Here is a 20,680-nt window from a genome sequence, read left to right on the forward strand (position 1 = left end):
TCACAAGTCTGCCCTCTTCCACCTGATGACAGCATCCAAACAACAGTTTGATAATGATGATAAAATGTCTATAACACCCTGTTCATTTTCCTCTTGTCACTTCTGCCAAGGAGATAATATTATTATTTTAATTGAATGTCAGCTAAATAACTCAAAAACAGATTAAAGGAAATGTTTATTCTTCATATTATTATTGTTTATTCTGAGTTCTGAAATTCACTCATTTGAATTTGATGATTGGTTTTATTTTGATATTTCAAATGCTAAAAAAGTATTTTATTCTAAGTCCATGTTGGATCTCATTCATCCAGGTCATGGTTATTCTGAAGCGAGGCAAGTGTAGAGTTTAGGATGTTTCTTCACTTAAGATTCGTCCCACTTGTTTTCAGAATCAGAAGGTATTCTGTTTTTTAAGTCTAGTCCTCAAGATTATCACGTAAGCAGCAGTTAGACATTATACTTAATTTAACATATTGTTAAAGTCAAAACAATGATGCTGTTTAAAGGGTTATTTGATTGTATTAAAACCAGTTTCTTTACTTGTACAACTGGTGACACAGTCCAAGTGTCCACACAGCTGCTGATTTCATTTCTGTTTCTTTCTTTTTAACCAATAGAACTGTTATTGAGTAAAGGTTTTATTTTTTAATTATAGTCGGAATCAAGTCCTTTCTGTTCACACATTGGAGCACCAACAGTGGTGTACAGGAAGATCGCAGAGACTCGACTACATTTTACTTGAACATGTCTGTGTTTTTGTGTCTGACATGAATCTGCAGTTCTGAGAGACTGAAGCTTGTAAGAAGATGCTTTGCTCGTACGTAAGTGGCAGTTTGAGCTTCTCTTTTTTTTAACCCAAGCAAACAATAAAGCAAAAACCTTTTATGTTCAACTGCTGTCACTTACTGATGTGTGGGTGGGAAGTCGACTTCATCTCCTTGTTCCTTATCTGGTTTCATTTCTTCACTTGCTCAACTTCTGTACAGTGTTCCATCTGTGCCAAATAAGCCGACCAATCACAGAGAGGAGAAAGCTTGTTTCTGATTGGCTGTTTGGTATTCAACAGCAACGCTACAGATATTAAGTCAGGAAAAGTGTCGTGACATAAAAATGACACCATATTAATTTAGTTATTTTCCTAACAGACAAAAAGGACAATCATGTAACCTCCTTGGCAGAGGTAGTGAAGAGATGTAGGGCAAAGATAAATCTGAGTTGCTCTCTGATGTTACTAACTTCCCCAAAAAACCTTCCAGAGGATAAGTTTACTACTATCTATCTAGTTCTTTACCAGTTAGAATCCTCTCCTTACAGAAAAGTAGCATTGGATTTCACTCATCAAACAACCATCCTGTTCGTTCTCAAAAATGCCAAAGCCGTCGTGTCCTTGGATTCTTTATTCAAATTCGGCTCACATCAGTCCATCTTTTTTAAATATTCAGCGTTCTTGGGTGTAAGTGACTTCCTTTTATTGTTTCATAACTGATTCATGCAATGATTTAGTGCTTCGCCGTCATGAGAACAGGAGACAAAGCAGCCACGAGGGTCAGAAGACAATGACCAGGCTTGTCGGGACACCTAATTGAATTTAGAGACAGGGTGGGTAGGTAATGATGATGATCATGATGGTCATAAAGAGTGAGTCGTGTCAGGTCATGGAGGCGCACACGTTCATCTTTGCCTTGGTCTGTCCTGGTGCAACACCTTGTTCCGCTGGCCTTGTGGGTTCAAGGATACAGATGTTCACCGAGATGATCATATAGGGGATGGAGACGAGGTGGTGAAAGAAAATGAAAATGAAAATCACATTTTCCTTTTTTTTACTCACAGTACTCTCACTTTGAAAACCAATAATCCATGTATAATAAGAATAGTATGGCCTTCGCAGAATCCCTATCCTCATGTGTAAATGATTGGTGTGAAATCTAAGCCACGTTTTGTCAATTGCTCTCAGCGCAGGGGGGACAGAATCAAAATGATTTCAAAATAAAAGCTTACTACCGAGGTTTACATCTACAGCGTTCAAATCGACAATTATACCTCAAACACTAACTTAAATGTGTCATCTGGCAATTCAATTGAGTTATTACATGTGTATTAAACCAGACGAGGAAACTGTTTGAAAACATATAGTTAGAAATACATTTGAAATACAGGGAAGACAATTCCTAGAAGAAAGAATATGTCAAACTGTAGCCAAGGCAGTTGTCATCTTAGTTGTCAGTCAATTATTATTATTATTATTATTAATGAGAGAAAAACACTTTAGAAAAGTGGTATGTTTTTGTACGACAAATTTAATTTAATCTAATCGAATTTAAGGATTTGTTTAAAGAAGTCAACGTTACTGGATAAGGGCGAATAATAATCTGCTGTTCATACTTTACTACATACATTGTTTGTACAGTGTATTAAACCCTTATGTAAAAGGCTTTTATTGTATGTCTGTCTGTGAAGTTTTTGTAAACTGAGGGTGAAAACCTATATTATTACTCCTATGGTATGACAATCTACATATATCACATTTAAAAAAACGATTTGAATATTTCGCTTGCAATTCAGAACAATTTAGCGTCTCCGAATATAATTTATTTTGGCGGTACGGACCGGAAGTGCGGCGACCTCCTCGCCCGTACATGACGCTGGGAGTCAGACGGGGGGAGGCAGTGGAACAACGGCGAGGAAAAGGGAGGACGGCCGGGGCTCCGAGGTACACAGGGATGTACAGTAAACACAGGCAGAAAAAAGCCCCGACATCACCGGAAAGATGTGGACTTTTACTCTTCTTCGTCTCTTTTCTGCTGCTGAGTGGCGTCCTGGAGGGCGCGCGCGAGGACGCCCGCGGACACGGTAAAGAGCGCGCGACACAAAAGTTCTGTCAGCGTCTACCAGTTGCTGGTCGAGCCGCCGAGGCGGGTCTGTGGACAGTTCTAGCGGTGCGGGTCACACTCCAGACAGTTATCTGACCCGGACACCCGAGCTAGGAAACTTTTGAGCTCCTGTCCAGAGAACTCAACAGTGTCTTGTCCTGGAAAAAACACAATATTTATGACTGTAAACAAGTTTACTCTGTATGAGCGTAACCGTTACCGTAATTACTGTAGGAGCCGTTACCCAGTTTGTTCACAGTGAATTAGAAAAGACAAGAAAAGTAGGTCCTGGAAAGGAAGAATAGGTCATTAAAATAAAAAATCTGTTAACGAAGCAACACAAACGTTAATTCAGTTTTTTATTTAATGTGTTTTGTGTTGAGCTTTTTTAAAATAAGTAGTGTGAGTCAGTGTGCCTCATTCCTGAGAGTGTGTCAGAAAAATGTTGAACTTAAGACTTATGGAAAATACTCTCTCTTGATATCATGTCCATAAAAGGAGTTTCTGGCAAGATGAGATTTTTCATCACGAAAAGCTTCGACAATCCATTCACTTTGATTGACAGCAAACCTTCATAACTAGCACGTCATCATTATCTTCCAACTACATGTATCCTTCAGGTGTGTCATGTCCTCTTTCATCTGAGTGTCATGATCAGCATGTGAGAGAAAGAACAACAGAATATCATTAGACACTGTCTGGCAAAGCAAATTAATGCAACAATAACTACCATAAACAACTAGTAACTACTGGTATTGTGACAACTTAGTGTCATCGTATTGAGAAAAGATCAAGTGAATGGTTTCTAAAGAAGATGGAGGCGTGTCAGTGTCTCTATTGTGCCACAGACAGAGACGAACATTGAAGCTAGGTTTTCTTCTGACACTAAACGGCTGCTTTACTAACTAATACAAGCCCTAAGATGTTAACGCATGTTGACAACTGTGCGACAACCACCGTTTCAAGACAGAACATAATGATTTGTGTCATTCAAAGCAGAAAAAAAGGCTTTTTGTTTCAGTGAATCTGCATTTTATGACGTGTTGGGAGGAGAAAACGTAAACAAAAAGCACATTTAAATGAGGGTTCAGGTAGCGTTTGTTTGTAATGGTGGACGTGTGACTGCAGTGATTGAAGCGATAAAGCATCGTCACGTCATAAAGAAGACTAGATAGTGTTTCATACTTGTTTAAAAAAACAAATGTAGCCTTTTTCTTTACCAATTCATTTTCTTTTATTTTTTCCTAAAAAAGTGTTAAAATATTTTTCTGCTCTCAACAATAAACATGTGTTTGTTGGTTTTGTGTATTAAGGTACACACAAACTTCAATCTAAAAGGATTTTCAACTAGCTAAATGTGGACAAAACTGAAACTCTGGTTATTGCTCCTGATGATAAAATTCCATGGTTGAGTCAGTACTTGGGTGACTTAGGTCAGTCTGTCAAACTGAGCCTGAGAAACCTGGGTGTTGTATTTGATAAAGACATGTCTCTAGTTCAACACTGCAGAAAACTGACCAAAAACTGCTTCCTTAAACAGAGAAAATCTCTAAACTTAGGAAAATGATGTCACAACATGATCTTGAGCTTGTAATCCATGTGTTTCTGTCTTATCGTTTGGACTATTGTAACAGTTTATTTTCATGTGTTATCAAGAAGGAGCTGTCTCGCCTGCAGTTGATTCAGAAATCTGCAGCTCTAGTAGAAGAACTCACATTTCCCCGATCCTTAAAACTCTTCACTGGCTGCCAGTTTCTTTCAGTATCCATTTAAAAATTCTGGTTCTTACTTTCAGATCTATTCATGGTCAGACTCCTCCTTACATCACTGATCTGATCCAGCCTTACACCCTGGGATTTTCTGGGACTCCTATGTTTGTCTCTTTTTTTGCCTTTAAATATATAAATACATATTTATATTTTAACTGTGTAGTGTTTTGATTTTTTAAGGACTTTGTGACCCTGGTCTGAGAAAGGTACTTTACAAATATAAATAACTTACGTACTCTATATTTACTTCAATAGAGGAATGGTTGTTCTTGCTTCAAGTTGCCATTTATCATATATTAATCTGTTTATTTTGGCGATATAAATATCGCCCAGTGTTTATTGCCCCCTTAGTGATGTCATTCAGGCGTCAGATTTGCTCGGACATTTTAGTAAAAATAATTTTGAAGCTAACAGAGAGAGAAATAAATTTTTCTGTTGCAGAGATCCAATTGATCCAAGAATCCGATTCTTTCAGGATCAATTTGAAAATTCTGCTTTCAGATCTATTCATGGTCAGGCTCCTCCTTACATCAGTGATCTGATCCAGCCTTACACCCCAGCTTGGGCTCTGAGGTCTGTTTCTTGAAGGAGTACTTCTACTGACTCCTTCAAGAAACATCTTAAGACATTTTTATTTGTGCAGGCTTTTCCCTGATTTTCTGTGTTTGTCTTATGTGTCTTGAACTTTTAAAGTATACATTTTAACTGTTTATTGTTTTTGTTTGTTAAAGTGCGTTGTAACCCTGGTCTAGAAAGGCTCTTTACAAATAACCTACTTACAACATAAATTTTTTTTAGGTCATGTGATAAATACATTATTAGTATATTAGATTTTATGTCGAATAAATGGTATTTCTTCTGACCATGTTGTCACTTTGACATAGACATCTCAAATTGAGTTTTTCACTGTCATTCATTAATCATCTTAATCATGCCTGCATTATGAATTTAAACAACTTTAAATCCAATCAAAAACTAAACTACAAACAAAAAGTCCACACCCAAAATAAAGAACAACTTGTGTAGATGCATTTTACGACATATGGTTCTACATTTTCCTTTATACTGTCTTTGAAACAGTTCTTCCTTTAATTAATTTAACACCAGAGACAGAACACAGTGACACATGTTGTAACAAGGATGGATGATCGGCAAGAGCGAGGACTCCACATCTTATTTACGGCTATTTTTGTGTCCGTTATTTGAAGCACTTTCTCGTTGTTGAATGGACTTGCTGTGAAATCCTGTTATTGTCCAGCATTCCTCCTCTGTAAAAACCTCAAGCTCTCAGACACCAGCACACAGCAGGAGTTTATTTTCAACTCGTCTGCCGATGAGTTCACGATGGTCTCGATCCTCTGAGCGACGATGCTTCTCAAACCGCGAGCGACCGAGATGACTCAGTTTTTCAGCTTTTCATTCACGATTCTCCGAGTATGAAGAACGTATCTGAGGGCGGTTGACGTTCCCTCCTCGTCGCTCTATTAACTTGAGCGTAACATGTGGCTGCCACAGCGATGCATTGGCTGCAGGAGCTGAATAGTAAAACTGGTAATCTTGTTTCTCCGCGCTCTTAACACGCTTTAGATTGATCAGTGAACTGGTGAGAGTTTAGGAACTGGCGGCAAACTCGCTCTCGTCAGCTAAAATTCTTATTTCCTCTGGAAACTCTGGAAAAGAAAGAAGACAGTTGGACTGTAAATGCTGTGGCTGATGCTGGTCAGTGATCGTTCTTCATGACTTATTCCTCGCGTGACTGAAGCGTTTGAAATCAGTGCAGCCAGATGGTTTTTGAATGTAGTAACAGCATGTAAATGCCGACTCATCAGAAAACTTTAGAATATTGTCAGTGTTGAATTTGCAAAACATTTGACAGGGTTTGTGGCCCTTGGCTTAATGATGTCACAACACAATCTGGAGCTTGTAATCCATGCATTTGTTCATACTCGTTTAGACTATTGTAAGAGTTTTTTTTGGTGTCTAAACAAGAAGGAGCTGTCTCGCCTGCAGTTAATACAAAACTCTGGAGCGAGAATTCTGACCCGCTCTAGTAGAAGAACTCACATTTCTCCGATCCTTAAAACTCTTCACTGACTGCCAGTTTCTTTCAGGATCATTTTTCATATCCATTCATGGTCAGGCTCCTCCTTACATCCCTGATCTGATCCAGCCTTACACCCCAGCTTGGGCTCTGAGGTCTGTGGATCAGAATCTACTGATGGTTCCTGAACACGGTTCAGGACCAGAGGAGAGAAATACTTCCAGGCTGTTGTTCCTAAGCTTTGGAACGATCTTCATCTCCCTATGTGTTTGATGATCTACTGACTCCTTCAAGAAACATCTTAAGACATTTTTATTTGTGCTTTTACCTGATTTTCTGGAACTCCTTTGTTTGTCTTATGTGTCTTGATCTTTTAGAGTATAGATTGTAATAACTGGGTATTGTTTTTGATTGTTAAAGCGCTTTGTGACCCTGGTCTAGAAATGCGCTTTACAAATAACTATTACTTACTTACTTGATCAAATATGAGCTTTTAAATATAAATTTTAATTTTGTTTCTTTCACATTTAATGGGTTGATGCAACACTGTGCAACTTTTCTTTTTTCATGGTTTATTTAATGATTGGTTTACTTTTAAACAGTCAGGAATTATGGTGTAGAGAGTCTGTGAGTGTCATGTGACCACCACACTGCTTTACAAACACTGGGTCGGAGACAGTGTTTTTTATATGAAGTACTGAGAGATTTTTTAACTTAATCACAAGATAAAACCAGAAAATGACACAACAAGAGTCTTGATTTTGTTCAGTGAACAATTGTTCCCAAAGGAAATTGGGCTAAAGGGGTTAAAGAGAAATTGCATTTACATTGCAGTTACATTTACCAGACACTAGGGGAGCCAGGAACACTGTTGAAAAAGATATATATCTTTTAATTAAAAACGAACAAAAATAAATACCAACAAGAAATGATTTAGTTGTAATATTTTAACTGATATATTACTTCATCTCCCATATTTAAATGTTGGAAAATCCACATATGAATTGATTTATATTGAACACGTTGAACTAAAGTAATAAATCACTTAATTAAATTAAATTACTCTCCATGTCGTGGCACAAACCTTTTGATGATCTATTTGATTCTCTCTGTCTTTAATCTCTAATTCTGTGCTCGCTCCTGCTGTGTTGTGAGTTTTCTTGAATACACACTTTGTTGGCAGCAGATGCAAAAAGAAAGCTACAAATAAAAAGTTCAGGTCAATAACAGAACAAGGTTTTCCTGTAATCCTGCAGGTACAGTCAAGAAAATCAGCTCATTCATGTGCCTTTATGAGTCACTTACGGTGAGTTGTGTGACTTAAGCCTGGTCTGAGTGTGTGAAGGACTGTAATATCAGACTGTTTTTGGTTTTGCTGGATCTGTTTACATCCTGCTGGAACATGCAGAAAACAGTTCCCTCGCCTCCCTTGTGGAAGCCCCTGCCGCCCGTGCCCCTCGCCATTTCCCTCACTCTCACGTCTTGTCGTGAAAAGATTAAAAACCCCGGCAACCTTCTAATGCACTTCTGATCTTCTGGGACTCTAATAATCTCCCAGCTCAGCACTTTCCCACAATATCTGACTACAACATGGCCCATTTACCAGCAGAGAGCCAGGGGGGCTGCGCTCCACATGCTTTTGCTATGCAAGCCCAGTGCTCCGAGAGACTGTCGGAGCATTCAGCGCCGCCCGACCTCTAAACAGGCAGAGATTCATTAGTTCGCAGACACAAAGCCAAGTTCACCTTTTCCCTCTGTTTTCCAAACCTGGTGCCAGAGAGACTCAGAGGTCGTGCCCTTGAAGGCTCTATTATGGATTTACTAATCCAACAAGAGGTATTTGTGCCGCCCACTGAATTAGCATAAAAGCTCACCTGCGCTACGACTGTGTGGGTCTGCCTCAGTCATTACTCAAGTGTTTGTGCTGCGAGGGCGAGCGTCGGCGTGCAGGTGAGCGTCTCAGCGGCAGCTTCCCTCGACGCTCAAGTTCTTTAATGACGGGCAGAAGAACGAGCCGGTACCTGAGCATCCGCTGCTGCTCTTGATCCGTCAAGTGCCGTCATCGCTCCGGAGTTTTGAATCAAACACGTGGAACGAGTGAAAGAATAAGAGGGACAAATCATGTGTTCTGTTCCATCCTCTCACTGGTTGCCATGGGGATTGAACATCTTCTCCTGAAATGTTCCTCCCAGAATGACCTTCCTCATCAAGCGAGGCATTAGAATAAATGCGAAGCGTCGCACTTTTATCCTTAGAATAAACTTGCATGTGAAGAATAAAAAGTGTTCATGAAATGACTAAAAATGTACCCCAAACATTCTCTCCCATCTTTATGACACTACATCTGAAGAGTCTCACCGGTTTCTGACATTTAACCTGAACCTGACTTTTTCTCTCTGCCTTTTCCACCACAGCTGCTCACACTGACGTCCTCTAAACCTCTTTTATGATTCTGTTCTTTTGAAGACATCATAAGTTGCTCCTCCACTGCGCTACATTATTCAGAAGCTAGCTGACTTCCATCAACTGTTGTTAACCCTTCCACTCTGTTATTGTCCTCCTCCGAGTCATAGGAAGATATTGTTCAACTGTAAGGGCTGTAGCGAGACTCTAATATTATATGAAATATTCTGCTCACGAAACAAAATACAGGTATACAGGAGTCCCTTGGGTGATCGTGGGAGTTACTCCCACGCTTTAAACTAAAGTTGTGAATTAGTGTCTGTTAAATTATTCACTATTCAAACACATGTTGAGGCCTCATAATCCTCATTTACAAACCTTTCCTAAACTTTCATGAATATTTTTTACATCCTGAAACAGTTTTTACATTCTCAGAGAACGACATAATTTAAACATGAAGTTATTAATAGTTACGACAAGTAGATTGTAAGAGTTTAAATTAAGTAATTTAACAGAGTATTGTTTTGATTGTTTAAGCGCTTTGTGACCCTGGTCTGGAGAAGCTCTATATAAATATAAATGACTTACTTACTTACTCACAGCATTTATTTGAACTTTGCAACATTGCATATGAGGGGCTATTCCTCTCAACAACCCTCTCAGAAACGGTGATCTGAACAGCTATTGTAATGCTTTGCCGCCCAGCAAACCAGTCACAGCTGTCGGTCACTTCTGACATGGCACCATAGACGGAGAATTAGAGTGCGGTTTTGTAGCAACACATCAATCGTCACTAAATAGAAAAGTGTGTAGAAAAGCAACGAGAGAGGTTCACTGTTTTGTTGGCACCATAACAAGGTGTATTAACTGCCTCCCATTAAGTTGAAGTTTATCTACAGTTCATGCAAATCACCTGTTTGTATCAGTGTGAATAAAGACAAGGATATTTGCCTTTCCTGACTGGCTTGTTACCATTTTATTAAAGATGAAGTACTGTGTTAAAAAAAAGAGACAGAGACCTGAAAGGTGATAGGGCGAGCGACCTCTGTCTTGCAATATTTAGCAAAAGATACAATTGCTACTACAGACTATTCTGTAAGATTAGAGTAGATTAGAATCTTGCAGATGTTTCATTAACTTAACCCTTTTGTTATATCAGGGTCAAGGTTAATCGTAGGCCCCCAAAAAACTTTGGGTCACCTTGACCCTTAGACAACACAAGGGTTAAACAAACTAAAATAAATATAATTCATAGATTACACAAATAAAGATGTGAAGAATGTTTTCTTGTCTAGCCTTTTTTTTTTTTCAACATTTCAGCTTTTAGACTCACTTTTTACTATCAGCTAAAGCTAGACGTCCTAAAGAACCCTCTACATTTTCAACAACACCAGTGTCTGAACAAGGTTGATCTGAAGGGGACGTACTGCTGAAACGATATATCAATAAATATGGCAGTATTGGTACGGCACCCTTTAAATTGTGGAAACTACAAAAATACTAAATGCTCTGTGATCAAGTTTTTGGAAGAAGGAAATTTCTATAATCCAATCCATTTTTGGTCCATTAAACCACCAGCATTCAACAGAAAAGAATGGATGAGTTGCTATAATCTTTCAATAACCAGCATGTTGCAGTGCTTGGTGACAAAGTGGAACAGAATCCATAGTTATTGGTATGTAAATATTTCAGCCTTCCAGGACTTTCATGAATAATTTACCACATATCACTGCATCTGGGCTCTATACTATCTCTCGCTCATTCAAAGAGTGACTACCGTCGTCTCCCAAAGGAGAGGGAAGGTGAACAAATGTCTAAGAGCTAACGTGTGTTTTGCCTCCTTCAGTACAGCTCTTACTGAACAAGAGAGTCACCAAAATGTGTTTTCGTGGTGAAACGCAGTTTACAGTATTTCTTTATGTGGTTCTTCTGTGTGGGAGTGACTTTTACTGCAGATATTGAGCAGCTCTGTGGTCTCTCTCTTCAGCTTCCATTAGGCCAGAAGTAGAAAGAAACTCAATTATAGTGGAGGAAAAAATAAAACAAAATAAGATTATTGGTCTAACAGGTTTCTGGCCTGGAGGACTTTGGTTTTAGATTCCTAACACATTCGGTATTTTTTATCATTCTTAAAAAACATTACTATTATGAAATATCGCTCTGTGTCCTATAGGGTGATTTGTAACAATTTTATTAATTTAGTTTCCTGTTCAAGCAGCTCTATGCGATTTCTAGTCAAGTGACGCCAGTGGACTAAAGTGGTAGTGTTTAGCCCGACGAGACCACATTTCCCATGAGCACTTGCTAAATGTCACAAAAGTTGCCATGTCCCGGTTGCAGTTGGACAAATTTTCTGTTTCCAGACTTCCATTGTCTGAATGAAGGATGGATATCGATGCGGTAATGAATCAGATTGTAGTGAATGAAGTATGATATGTGTTATGACGGCTTTGTTAATAACATAACTTTAACTTTGTTTTTGTACCGTCACTACCGAAAATAAAAATAACACAAAACACCTCAATAATTAACTATAAATAAGATATTTTTGGTGCAACAGGTCTTTTAAGAATACAACTTATCTTTCATTATCTATTGAATAAATCATAGAAACAAAAGAATGTGCTGTTGTCAAATGATAAACAAATACATTCTGATGAATCATGTTTAAAGGTATTTCAATCATCAATAATTAAGTATACTTTTACTTTAACAAACACTTGTATATGCATTGTCCAAAAATCTTAATTTTTTTTTTTTATAAATGTGCATTGACACACTTGAGGATTATAGGATAAAAACATTAAATTCCGCAAAAAGGTTTGGCAGTAACGACATTACTAAATAAGCATCTCAGCAAATTTGATCTATTGTTTAAACAGAACCATTAACTCTAATGAGGCTTCTTTGTTGCGATGTTGCTACAAACTGCATGCACATTTTTTTAAACCTGGCCTACACACCGTTTATATGTCCTTATATATGTTTTTTCCACTTCCTAGTTAGTATAAAAGTTTATACGATCTCTAAGTGAGTTTAAAACTCTGCGTAAAAGTTTTCTGCAATAGAAGTTTGTGACAGGTATGCCATAGCATTTCATTGCAACCTACATTTGAAGGTATTTCCTGTAGGTGACGCATTTCACCTGATGATTCTATCTTCTCTGTATGACCTGATATAGTCTGAGGGAAAACTGTCCTGCTGAGATAATATCTGGAAATTAAGCTCAGACTAGGCGGTGATTCACATTGAACATTTGAGGGATGACTCTACATCATTATTGATGAACCCCAGCTTAAAATAGTTTTTATCAGACTGGACGTTACTGTCTGTTAAGTGTCGAAGATTATTAGCCAAAACATTTGTTTGTCACTCTCTGCTCCGATGACTTTTCGGGCTAAAGTCTGAGGATTGGAACAAACATTTTTGTTTTGAATCCCAAATTCCCTGGAGTTTTTAATGTTTGGGATTTGTTATTACTGCTGCAATTTCTTTTCCTCGAGACAAATTTGAACAAGATCAAACAAATCCATGAATTTTACATCACGTTGGATGCATCCCACATGGGGTGAGCTTAGAAAGGAGGGATCAAATGTTTGGAGAGTTGGAATTCATGGACTATATCAGAGACGGTTTAAACTGCAGAGAATACACATCATCTCACAGATGCGAACATCATGCTCCGCTCGAACAGCGTGACCCGCAGATCTACAGTCCATTCACGGAAGATGTACTTTTAAATATTCTGCAACTGCACTTGCAGATGAACTTTCACCTCTGTAAGGAAAAGAAAATCTCAGGAAAAGATGCATTTGGACGAATAAGCCTCAATAATTGTAGTTTCAGCTCATGTTAACATGAAATCTAGCTAATGAAGCAAATACCTTTTTTTCTGTTGCATATTTAAACACATACTTTGTACTGCAATGGCACTTTTGTGCGATTGTCTTTTTTTACATTTTTTATTTACAGCTTTTAGCTAGGAAAACTGCGTTTCTTTGTCAACATTTGTTTGGCTTAACCAGGTTAGTGTGAAACTGACATGAAAACATGTTCTATACCATTTCAGACCCTCCAATTTATCTTTATTCAATATACATTCAACATTTGTTAAGAGTCTTTGATAAATAAAGAAAAAAACAGGCCTTGGGATTTTATATTTGTTAGTAAACCTTTTTTTGCAAGTTCCTTTCTTAGCATCACAAAAATTGCATAGAAAATGAGGATCAAGTAAAATATTTCTCCTCAATTTTTAAATGTTTGTTAAGAATAAATAGAAATAAATGCTTTTGATCCCGTCAGTGTATCCGTTTTGTGATGTTTAGTTTTTGGTCTCTGGTTAGCGTGCCGTGGAGGCTCCCTAGGCAGAATTAGTTGGGAGGAGACCACTTGACAGATCCGAGACCAGATGGAGAGATTAGAAATGGAGTTTGGTTTGGGAACATTTGAGACAGTGCCAGATGGAGGACTAGGACTCCCTAAAGAAGGTCTGACGTGACTGATGTGGATAACAATAACTATAGATAATCTTGTTTTATTTAACAGCTCTGTTGCTAGCAGCTAAACCCTTCAATCCACTGCGTGCATATTCCTCACATATCCGTCAGCCGAGTCGATACGTTTCTATTAAAAACACTGAGTGTGTTTTCAACAGATGTGTGTGTCCTTTGTCGTAGGTCAGGAACAGGTCCGTCGCTCTTGGAAGCTTCACGCAGAGTTTCTATTTTTGACAGACGACGAACCCAGAACACAGTCTCGCATCAGAAGAAAGAGAGCAATTGTCCTCTTAGGGACAGGGACTGAAATACGCAGGACAATTTAGTGAATTACAACATTACGAGGTTGCAAAAGGAAGACGAACCATAATATTATTGACACGGCTAAGTAAGATGGAAACTACTTCTATTTTGTTTTACATATTTTTAAAATGTGTAACATTCCATTCATTCATTCAAATGTGTTACATTACATTCATTAACAAGAACAATAGTTAACTTAAAGATCAACTAATGTGTAGATTGAAGTGTGTCTTAAATAGATCTTGGATCTCTATCGTACTCATCAGTATGTTTGTACAAAACTATCTTTATATAGTAATAAACTTCAAAACATTGTTATAATGAGGAAGACTTCAACATTTGAAACATGTGAGTAAGTCAGTAGAGTTGGGTTTTTACGTTAGTAACAAACACTGATGACCTTTTTTTTGTACTTTTCTTAAAACGTAAATGCATGAGTCGGCGAGATCTTGTGTCGTTTAAAAAAATGTGTAAGAAATATAAATATAATGTTTTTTCTCAGAGATTCATCTTAATAATTTGATTTAAAAAAAAAGTTTTCACACAATATTGATGTTTTACGTCTTGTGACGTGTGTGTATTTCAAAGTCTAAATCTTCTTTTCAAGCGTATTCCGTCTTTGTCCATTAGCTTCATATACGGCAAAGCTCAATATATTTGCATAATACAATACTTTAAATCAAGTGTTTCTTTCAACAAACGACCCCAGATTTCTCGTGTGTATCCATGAACTAATTCTCTACGCAGGCTTAGACAAAACGTTGTGTATTTCTGTCTGAATCTTTGAATCTGTGCGATCTTGCCCCAGAACTTTGAAGTCATGTTAAATTGACTTTGAACACCAGGAGAAGTCAAGCAGATAAATGATTGAGCGTTCCTCAAATGAGGGTGTTTGACACTGTCCTGATGGGATGTAAAAATATTCATCTTAAACAACCTAATTATAAAGTTGCACATAAAGAAGTTTAAAAGTCTCGGCTGTGGACAGGAGCTGGCCGACTGTGTTGCTGTGACTCTTGTCATTCTCTCTCGGTTCGTGCTTCAAAAGCTCGCAGAAATGAGACTCTATTTTATTTCTGGGTTTTCCTCTTAATGAGCATGTTGGCTTCATCTGAAGAGAGCGTCCTCTATACTGAGGGGAAAAAAGCCCAAACGGTGTTCCACCTACTTGTGAATATATTATAATGACTTAAAAAAAACCTGCACCTTCAAAAAGAGGGCCCTGAAGTGGGTTAAAGGAAATTTAAAAAAAAGAAGGATTTTTCTCAATTCAACATTCAGTCAGGATGGAAGGGAAGCATCACTGAGCGTTCCTCGCTGCATCTCTCTCCGACTGGTAACCTCCGGGGAGATGGAAGATTTACTTGTTGATAGGACGTGTGTGTAGGCGTGATGTGAAACTGGAACAAGCAGCCATGAAAAGAATCCACAACTCTAATTAAAGTTAGCATCTGTTGTTTGACAAGAATTGCATAGTTCCTCTTTGACCCGGTCCACTTTCGAACACTCTCCTAGAGTTACTGTCGTCCAGTATGTACTGGGCTGGGGTTTGCTGTAAAAAAAAGTGTTGCCATTATTGAGTTCTGATACACTTTATTTAAATGCTGTCAAGGGTCAGTTTTTGAGGGGGAATCTGGGAGGAAATTTGCATCCACCAGAGCCTCCGTTTGTCTCGTCTTGTCCGGGGTTCAGCAGAGGCAGCAGCTTCAACAGGAAGGCCCAGACTTCCTCTCCCCAGCTTCATAATCCAGCTCTTCCCAGAGGACCTGAAGAAAATCCCAGGCCAGCCGAGAGACAATGTCTCTCCAGTGTTTCCTGGTTCTTCCATGCGTCCTTCTGCTGGTGGGCCATGCCCTCAACCCTAGACTGGCAAGGTGTCCAGAAGACATCCTATTCAGATGTCCAAGGCACCTCAACTTGTTGTTTGTCAACATGGAGGAACAGCTCCGCTACTCCCAGCATCTCCCGGATGAACATGCTGTCATCCTATTTCTAAGAGAGAGGCCAGCCAACAATTTCAGAAAACTGATTTTGGCTGCTTGTACCAACAACCTTGCTCTTTAACTATGAACGCCGCCTCAATCGAAAAGTCCATATAACTTTTGCGGACCGTGCAGAACATACGGACCATATCATGGTATCTGATACCCCATACTCCGAAAGCACACCCCATAGGATTACCCAAGAGACCTGGTTGATTTCTTTCTTCAAATTCAGTAGACAGGTTTTGCAAACTCCTATGCACCCTCAAGGCTTTTTTGGAGGGTGGACGGAACACAATTGTCTCTCCAAAATATTCCTTGAGAAACTCCTGACGACTTCAATATCCTTCTGACAGATAACTTCCAGATGATTACAGCTCCTACCTTGCCAGAGGGCTGACGTATACTGGGTTCCACTTTTCTTCGCCCCCCCCCCCCAGAAATGTTTGTCTTGGGTGACCCATGAAGCCCCTGACAACGTAGCTCCTAGGATCACTGGGACACACAAACCTGTCCACCAGAGTAAGGTGGTAACTCAAGTCTGTTGCTGGTTTATTGCACAACTTAGGAGAGCATTCGAGATTAAACCAATATCATGTGAATTTATATTCAATGATCTCTGGATCTTACCTGTGCTTTGCCCATTCAAAACCTCCTTCTGTCAAGTGCTGTGCGGTCTGGGATGAGGGTCAGCTCCTCTTGGATTGTTGGTTACTAACAAGAAAAGTGTGAAAAAAAGACTTTTGACAAGGAATGATCTCCTACTTAAAGTTCAGGCGGTCAAACATCTTGGCATCATGTTTGCTGCTGAGAGAAGGATGGAGCTTAACAGAAGAAAACACTGTTAATACAGAGAAAGAAAATATATGAAATGATAAATTGACTCATCTCTTGTTGTTAACATGTGTGTGTTGTTATGCCAGGGCTTAGTGCTAGTATTGCTAGCACGGTCCAGAATGAGAACTTCTGATAGTTACATGGCCTTCACAGTACGATAAGATTAGACAAGAAAGCTGGTTGGACAGTGTTGGTTCCCATTTCTTTTGCCAGAGAATTGCCCTAAACCATGCCCAGATCAGGTGTCATTGATGGTTCAGGAAATGTTTAAGGTCTCATGAAATTGGCTCAGAACCCCACGTCACCAATCAATAGGCATAAAAAAACAAAATGATAAGTCATTGTGAATATGTAAAATAGTCCAAATCTATCATTTCATGTTGCTAAAACCATTCAGACTTCAACAATCATGTAGCACCTTTTTAATTTAACTACACAAAAACTCTACAACTGTAACTTATCTTGGGAAAAGACAAGTTACAAACACTCCATGCAACAGCCAAAAACCCAATAAAGTTAAGGAACTGTATAAAACTCTAGTATAAAAGGGTCAAACACAAATAGCTTATTAAATGTCAACGTGTTAATAAGTTATCTCCATAAAACTGCAATTACGAACTCAAACTGTTTTCAAACTTCGTCACAACACTTCCTAATATGAACCTTTGTGTCAGTGAAATGAGGATATGTAGGGCATGTTTGGAAGAGCTGGCAACACACACACACACTCGCACACACTTCTCATTAAAGATTCACTTTCTGGTGCTTGGATTTGAGCGATTTATCTGTAATCACAGCCGCTGCTAATGAGCAACTGATTCTCTTGTTGCCGTGTCTGTTCGTATGCACACATGTGATGATACTGCTCAACTATAAGCTGCTGTTCAGGGAGAAGACGAATGAAATACACACTAGACGGTCAATATGTGGAGAACGTATGGCTGCGGCAGATATGGTTCTGATCTATAATGTCAACTGTGGCAGGATATGCTAGTTTCAATTTCGCTAAATACAAATTCGAGATCAGCTTGATGACTTTGGGCACCAGAGCCGGGCATCAATAATGTATGAAGCGAGAGCCAAATGTGGTCGTTCCATGTGTGTTCAGCGTGAGAGTGCAGGACGGGTCACGACTGCCGGTGTCGACTACACAAGGTCAAGCGGCGGAAACAACATCAGAACATGTTTGATGTTTCCTCCTTCTATCTTCACCGCCATGAATAAAAAAACACACCGAGAAGGGCCACACAGTCCACGACTTTCATATACACCTGCGACTCCGCACACTTCCTGCTTTGAATGCGTTTAATGTACCTGCAAACACCTTCATTTTTTCCTCCAAGACAAGAGTGTGACACATCGACTCACCCCTGTCATGAGCCTGCATTCATAATGAAAACCTGTGCTGGCAAGAGATTTAAATGTATTATATTCATCTTACCTTAATTCCCCTATTCTCACAAATGAAATTGCTTGTTTAAGAAAAAAAAAAGATTCAGTTCATTTAGTCATTTATTGTTTTCAGTTCAAGTCGTTGACATTCTGCTGTACTTGAGACTAAAGTGCTGCTGAAACCTTTAGTTTCCACCAGCAGGATCAGTGGAAATACTGAACTGACACATCAGAGAAGTGAAAAGTTACGAGGCGCTCACAGGAAAAAAAGTTTTGGGACCCCTGGTCTAAATGATGAGAACCCCCCCCCCAAAAACAAGTATTATATCCTTCACCAGACCAATACATGTCCACTTCAGGGTGTGACGGGTCAGAAGACCAACTAAGAAAACTGTTTATACATAAAGGCAACTTGTAAAGAGTTAGAAAAAATGGTGTCTAGTAGCTCTCGAACTAAACTTTCTACAGGAAACACATTCAAAGTGCAATTGTTTAAAGTGTGTAAAATCCGGAAAGGTACACACAGAAACAGGAGACGACCGGGACAGCTACAATCCAGGTACAAGGTGTGATATTGAGCTGAGTTCACTGAGAGAGCTTATCTGGTGTGTCCTGGTGTTACAGTGGCGTTGGAATAGCAGCCCATTTCACGCTTCTTCAATCGAGACATCACTAGGTCTTTTCTGTGGATAAGACGCAGCACTACTGAGTTAGACTAGTTACACTTGAGTTCATATGAAAGTATTTGGTTGAGTCTCGTGTTCATTCTTGCATGTCTCTGAGAGCCCTGAGAATGAGTGAATGAAACTGACCTTTTTGTGCCCATTAAACTTTACATGATACCAGTAATTCTTTCACACATTCACTTAAAACTTAAAACATTTATTGGCTGATTTTGTTGGAAATGCACAACTTCACTTTTCCATCTCTGTTCCAAAGAAATATAACAAAACAAAATGTGATTTAAAAAAATAAAAAAATAAAAAAATTTCAACATTTATTTTATTAACACACTTCTATACCTTTTAGCAATGAAAATATAATTATTAGCAACAAGCTTATCTGACGACGTTTTTAGTAGTGTTACAGGATTTCCTCACACACGTACACAATAATTCTTGTTGACACTGAGCAGGCTGAAGGTTCTTTATATCTGCATCTTTGATAGAAATCTGAATTGTTTTGTGGATGTTTGTGTTAGTTTACTAAGAATTTAGGCAAATTATAGTCTTATTTTATGTGTTTTTTGTTTTATATCTTTTTGTTATGATTTTTTATAAATGTATAATCTAAAATATATAAGCTTTATAAATGATCATATTTGTTTGTACAGTCTTTATTTCTTTACTTGTCAAGGGAAATTTTGGATTTCAAAAATATAAAATGAAAGCAGAGGTTTTAAAGGGGCTGACCCGATGATGTCAGTTCTTGGTGCAAATAAAATTGTTGATAGATGTAAATTTGACCTCAAGACATAAATCATGACCTGCCAGTCTAGATTTGGAGTCCAAAGCTTGAGATTGGCACACAAGACCTGAGAGTTTCTGGGTATTATTTATTTTTCTTTGGGTCCATTGTGTTTTAAAAAAAGAGTTGAACACTGGTGTCACACATGACCCCACATCCTAATGTTTGAGAACTTCAGAAATTGAATTGAGTTGAATTGTTATTTTGCGTCTGGTAGTCTGTCAGACTTCAAATAGGAAGTTTGTTTCAAGTCGAGCTGCAGTCAAGTCTGACAAACTCAAACATCCTCTCAAAACAATCCAACGTGGAGGAAATGTATTGAAGCGATGCGAGAGTGAGATGAACCTACAAGAGGAAGATAAAGGACTCAGTCTTGTGAGGGATCCCGGAAAGAAAGTTTTTGAAAGTTCACCTGTCCTCGACTCAAGGTCAGGTGGATTCTGTGTTTCTTCTGTGATTGAATTACGTATGCATGTGTGTGTTTGTGACTGACCTCATCGCTCTGTGTCATTTTCATTTATTTCACCAGTAGACGAGAACAAACATCCTCTGCATGTGTGAGCATAAGTTAGTATGAAAACAGGCTGAGGCACGTCTCACACACCAGGTTAAATATCGCCACCGTCAGACTATTTTCGGTTCATTAACAACACAGACGTGCATCTAAATAACAGCGTTGGATAATTCAGGTTTTTGCAAAAGAAGGCAAGTAGGGCCACGATAGCAAAATGTAAATCCTCCAAACAAATTCCAGTTTATTTTTTTATTTTAAGTACTTTAATAAATAACAAAACCAACATACAAATAGTTGTGATGGTGACATTTCTTTCCTTATAGATGCACAAATCAAAATCTATGATGCATTCAGACATTATTGAGACGCCTTTAAGTATAATTACAAACTGAACCTTTCTATAAATGTCTTCTATAAATGTGCAAATAAAAACAAAACAAAAAACAAACTATCATACATTTAAATCGTTGAGGATAAAAAAAGTTTTGTGTCTTAAATGTGTTGATAAAACGTGTTTTCATTGTTAGTTGAACGCGACATAAGTTATTGTGAACTGAAAGTCACTCGCCTTGAACTCTTTCAACAAGTCAGCAGGTCTTTCAAGTC

The 20,680-nt window shown here is 38.5% G+C and overlaps 1 protein-coding gene across 1 annotated transcript in view; it reads left to right on the forward strand.

Moving 5' to 3' along the window:
• Nucleotides 1–2,657: 2,657 nt before the first annotated feature.
• Nucleotides 2,658–20,680, forward strand: part of adam19a (ADAM metallopeptidase domain 19a) — a 142,087-nt gene continuing 124,064 nt past the window's right edge. Inside the window, exon 1 of the mRNA XM_087789723.1 lies at nucleotides 2,658–2,850. Within this exon, the coding sequence (XP_087645849.1) occupies nucleotides 2,721–2,850 (130 nt within the window). The 5' untranslated portion in view covers nucleotides 2,658–2,720. The remainder of the gene's footprint in view (nucleotides 2,851–20,680) is intronic.

The sequence above is a fragment of the Callionymus lyra genome, chromosome 4 (assembly GCF_982586985.1).
Source record: "Callionymus lyra chromosome 4, fCalLyr1.hap1.1, whole genome shotgun sequence".
Taxonomy (NCBI): Eukaryota; Metazoa; Chordata; class Actinopteri; order Syngnathiformes; family Callionymidae; genus Callionymus; species Callionymus lyra.